The sequence below is a fragment of the Cyprinodon variegatus genome, unplaced genomic scaffold (genome assembly GCF_000732505.1).
Source record: "Cyprinodon variegatus isolate N-32 unplaced genomic scaffold, C_variegatus-1.0 Scaffold1072, whole genome shotgun sequence".
NCBI classification, from domain to species: domain Eukaryota; kingdom Metazoa; phylum Chordata; class Actinopteri; order Cyprinodontiformes; family Cyprinodontidae; genus Cyprinodon; species Cyprinodon variegatus.
The window spans coordinates 105,129-107,165 of record NW_015151525.1 but is presented as its reverse complement, the minus strand read 5'-3'; the positions used below and the strand labels follow the sequence as shown (position 1 = coordinate 107,165).

Here is a 2,037-nt window from a genome sequence, read left to right as displayed (position 1 = left end):
ATCCAAATTTAGCTCCATAGAATCCTTACATGGTTAAACAACAGAACTGGTTCTTGACCTGCTGTTGGGTTTAGTTCATCAGTTCATAAAAATAAACAAATAAATAAGGTTTGACTAAGTAAAAATGTGAGAAAATTGGACAAACCATCTGACTGAGAACAGCCAGAGTTTCAGGACTGCCGGAGGTCAAAGTTCTCACCGCTCCCTCTGGCAGAGCTGCACAAAACAGAAGAAGAAGAAAGTTTAATGATTCAGATCTAGAAGATAGCAGACCATGAACGTCTCAGCAGGAGATAAAAACACACAAAACATCCAAATGATCAAATATTCTCTAAAAGCAGCTCAGAGTTCCTGAAATCTGAATGGCTTCCTCTGATGATGAGATCTTCAGCTGACTCACCTTCCATCGCACTGACCAGAAGATGCATAGCATCCTTCACATTGGAAGACTCTTTGGACTTATCCAGGAGGTCCATGAGGGACGAGACGGCCTTAGACTTTGGACGCTCATAATCTCCTTTGCTGCTCTGATCCAGCTGAGATGAAGAGGAAAACAGTGAACCACAGCAAAGACATTCATATCTGAAGGAACACTGCCTAGGAAAATATAAAGGAGTTTAACTCTGTTCATCAGGATGAGAGGAGCATCAGCCGTACCGTTTCCTCCAGGAGGCTCAGAGCACCTCCTTCCTCCAGAACCTCTTGGAGTTTCTCTAGCAGGTTCTTGCAGGTCGACTCAGGAAGTTTTCGGAGCGGCTTTAGAAGAAACTCTTTAACCGAAACGCCTGCAGGAAAGACTATGAGCTCAGTTTCCAGAGCACGGACTGTGAAAGGTCTATATTAGATCCAGTAGGCTGGTTGTTTGTGATTCATGTTAAAAGTTCTCATAAATTAGCTGGAAATGGAGATAAAATAGATAACTTCAATTTTTGATGAATTGGGTTGAGCAAAGACATGCAACAGAATCAATATCCACCTCTAGTTACCATGATTAAGTTTTATTTATATTATATAGATATCCAAGTTTTTAAAAAAAAGATTTACAGGCAGGAAGGAAGAGAGCAAAAACAATTAGACTCTCAAAAAGGTGAAATTAAACTGGTTTTTAATTTAAAAAAAGACAAACATTTGCTGCTCATCAGATTCTTATTCACTTTAGATGATGGACTGTAATGGATGCATTACTTTAAAAGATGGAGAAAAATTAGAAAACAGAAATTATTAATTCTTTAGACAGAAGCCAAGAGATTTTAACACGGCCTTTCTGGTGAGGCAGAAATATAAAGCTGTGTTTCACCAACAGAGGCTGGAATCATGGCTTTAGCTACTTCTGTGTTTAACTGCTGCATAAATGTATATGAAATTAATCCAAAGCATGTTTCTGTGGTGAGAGAGCCTCTCTTACCTTCTCTGACCTGTTGCAATAGATCTGAGTCGATGCTGTCATGTGTGAGAAAACCTGGAAACAAATTAGATCATTGTTATTAATCAAAAGGTTACTTTGCACATGATGTTCAGATTAAATAAAGAAAATAAAACCTCCATGTTGTGAGCAAAACAGTTGTGGCAGTTTTTTCCGTTGTGACCCTAACTGCTCTGGAGGAAAAGCCACCTGCTCGGTGGATATCTGGGGTCTGTTTCATGAAGCAGGTTTACAGAAAACTCTAAGTTGCCTAAACATGAAAACAGGGAAACTCCGACCATTCTGGTTCACAAAGAGGTTTAATTAACCTGTCTCAGTCGCAATAATAATATTCTCCTCATAGCTAACCTGGTAGGGAGTAGCGGTGTAAATAATAATCGTTTTGTATCGATGCATCGATACGTCCGCAAGAGAATCGATTCATGTTTTTTTGTTTTTTTTCCTCTGGTCTATTTTTATTCATTTGCTCCTGGGCGTAATTCTCTTAGATTCATTAATACTGTGGGGGAAAAGGAATTACTTTAGGGCCAGGATTAGGATTCACTCGATGATAAAAACCTACTGAGCCCACATGAACAATCTGAAGCCCTTCTATGGGACTAATAGCTGCTAAT

General features: G+C 39.2%; 1 protein-coding gene across 1 annotated transcript in view; it reads right to left on the bottom strand.

Moving 5' to 3' along the window:
• LOC107101267 overlaps positions 1-2,037 on the bottom strand; it is a 13,955-nt gene that overhangs the window by 2,378 nt on the left and 9,540 nt on the right. The window contains exons 7-10 of the mRNA XM_015400119.1: positions 1,406-1,459; positions 658-785; positions 401-536; positions 146-216 (exon numbers count right to left, since the gene is read on the bottom strand). Coding sequence (XP_015255605.1) covers positions 146-216; positions 401-536; positions 658-785; positions 1,406-1,459 — 389 coding nt within the window. The remainder of the gene's footprint in view (positions 1-145; positions 217-400; positions 537-657; positions 786-1,405; positions 1,460-2,037) is intronic.